At 29.3% G+C, this 2,811-nt stretch overlaps 1 protein-coding gene across 1 annotated transcript; it reads right to left on the reverse strand.

The window, feature by feature from the left end:
• Window positions 1-1,322: 1,322 nt before the first annotated feature.
• Window positions 1,323-2,254, reverse strand: LOC110635408 (VQ motif-containing protein 20). The gene has a single exon (XM_021784723.2). The coding sequence runs from the start codon at window positions 2,098-2,100 to the stop codon at window positions 1,414-1,416; it is 687 nt and encodes a 228-aa protein (XP_021640415.1). The 5' UTR covers window positions 2,101-2,254; the 3' UTR covers window positions 1,323-1,413.
• Window positions 2,255-2,811: the final 557 nt, after the last annotated feature.

Raw genomic sequence — 2,811 nt, forward strand, 5'->3', positions numbered from 1 at the left:
TTTTTTTTTTTTGAAAAATTTAATTGATATAAAAAGTTTTTTTAACCTATTATTAAAATTGATTTAAATGAGCTAAAGTGTTTAATTGTTTATCTCTTCGGTCAATTAATATAACATGATTTTGACAATTGACGAATTTTATTTTTTACCACTAACTAAAAATAATAAACATAATAGCAAAAAATGAAAATTTAAATTTTTTACTATCAGGTTTAATTTAATTTTTTTAAAAAATTTGAAAACAAAAAGTATCATTCTTAATGAGATGAATATTTCGAATGATAAAATGAAAGATATTATTAATAAATAATAATACATATTGTTTACTTAAATGTATACAACTAAAATATAATGAAGTGTTTTTCAGATGTCTGTATGTTTTTTTTAATTTAGATCTTTGTTTTATTTTTCTTAGTTTTATTGTATTATTACATTTTCTCTGAAAAAAAATTTATATTAATTTAAGATTTATTAATTAATTAGTATGTAAATTTTTTAAAATTACATATAAATAAAATTAAATCATAAGTATATACAAATAAATATAAACAACATGCATTGCACATTAAAAAAAATACTAGTAAATTGTATAAATGTGAATTTTTATGCATGGTTAACGTAATACGAAAACGAAATATTAACTTGGTTCCTTATTTATACTAAAAAAAATTGTCATTATTGATGGCATCAACTTATCAGGATCACATAATTTTTTTAATTTACAATGTCGAACCAATTTAATATAAGATTCATCAAATCAACTTAGCGAGTCAATCTAAACTCATAACATTAGCTTCAACTGAGATTTTATAGACGATTTCAAGACTCATTGATTTTGTAGCTCTTATGATTCATATTGTATTATATCTCTCTGATGTTTTTGGATTAGTTATATCTGCTATGTATTTTAAGAATCAATTTGCTGCAAATCACACAAAAGAACTCACTAAGCTTGTGTCTTGGAATTCTTTTCAACACCCAGATTGAGATTTTTGAAAATTTAAAGATTGTAGCCTATCTATATCTCCTTGATTTCTGCACATTATTTACAATTTCCAAACTAAAAATGAAAACTACATAATCAAATTAAATTATATTAACCACAATAAAGAAAATAATTAAAACATTTATAAGAATTAAGCTATATTAGAGAGGATATATAATTTTCTCTTTTTCTTTTTCCCTTTTCTTGAATTCTTGAGCGAAAGACATCAAACTAAAGGAATAAACAAACATTATTTCTAAGAATTTATTCCTGAAGTAAGGAAAAATATGAAAAGAACAAACAAGAAGAAAAAGAGCTATCAGAACTTCTTATTGGCATCAAAAAAACAAATTAGGAAAAACAAAAATTTAAAATTCTACCAAAAGAATTATCTCTTCCAAATAAATAAAAATAAAAAGAATATTTAGCTAATATTCGCGGAACTCATTCATCCCCTCCAAGGTAGAAGAAGATGATGAAATTGAGGTCCTAATATTAGGAGGAGTGGTGAAAAATAACGAATCTGTATAATTATAAAAGGGCTGATTTGCACATAGAAAATCAGCTGAATTTGGTGTAAAAATCGGTATATTAGTCATATAAGGATTTGTAGGCTCAAAAATTGGAGGAACAAAGCAAGAATTAACTTGTCCATCACCTATGCTTCCACAATTTTCATCTGTAATCACCGAAGACGATTCATTGTCATCATTTCCATTTCCAATAATCTTTCCATTCTTATTATTCTCCTCTTCCAACGATGAACTACCCTTTTCTTGCTTCACATGAGTCGTGTGATCCTCGTCAGAGCGTGATAAGCCCGTAAGCTTTTGCACTAGTGCCATAAAATCTCTAGGATGGGTGTGGATGATTTTGGGAGAATGAGTATAGATGATGACCGGATGGCGCTGCTGGGGAGGTTTGGCAGGACCAACAAGGCCGAGCGAAGAAGCGGAGGAGGAAGAGGAAGAAGAATGTGGCGATGACAAGGAAGAGGAGGAGGATTTCTTGATAATGTGAGAGACCTTGTTGATTTTCAAAGGAGGAGGGCACAACCCATTATTGTTGATGTGGTTAGTTTTTGCATGGTGTTCATGGAATGGCGCAGGGCTCATTATTTCTTTCCTTTTTTCCCTTTTTTTCTTCCTTTTTTGTTCTTTTCTTTTGTGGGTTCTTTTTGGAGATACTAAATTCTAAGGCAAAAGGATCTAAATAGCATTAAAATTATGGTGAGGGATTGTTTTTATATAGGGAAATTTGGCACCTGAATTTGTGGTATTGATGGGTGGTTTAGGTAATGAAAGAGAAGGTAATGCGTGCGCATACTATATAGGAAAATTGGCAACTCATTGTCCACACAAGAACTTTGCTTTCTTTTTCTCACCTGCTACACTCCTTCCTTATTGGGTAGACAGAGGGGTATTTTGGTCTTTTGATTAATTTGCATGTGATAGAATTTATTTTGTTTTAGTTTTTAGCTGATGCCAGGTAAGGTTGGCCGTTGCGGGTGCTGATGTGGATAAATTTGAGTGGTTATAGGAAAAACAGTTGGAGCTTTTTCTCCACGTGTCTATTTAGCCTCACATATCGATCTGTTGGGTAGTGGCTGCGCATTTGGCGGGAAAATAAAGGTTGGTTTCCAGGAAGCAAAGATTTCTCCATTTCTTCATTTTAAAAGCTACCCTCTTTATCCACGTGTGCATTCTTTATTTTTAATAAATAAATCTTTATGCAATTAATTAAATATAAAATTACCTTGAAGTTGATATTAATTTAAGCTAAATATATTATTTCAAGCCTAAATTTCATTAAAAAGTTTTAGTTAT

This window comes from Hevea brasiliensis, chromosome 9, assembly GCF_030052815.1.
Source record: "Hevea brasiliensis isolate MT/VB/25A 57/8 chromosome 9, ASM3005281v1, whole genome shotgun sequence".
NCBI lineage: Eukaryota > Viridiplantae > Streptophyta > Magnoliopsida > Malpighiales > Euphorbiaceae > Hevea > Hevea brasiliensis.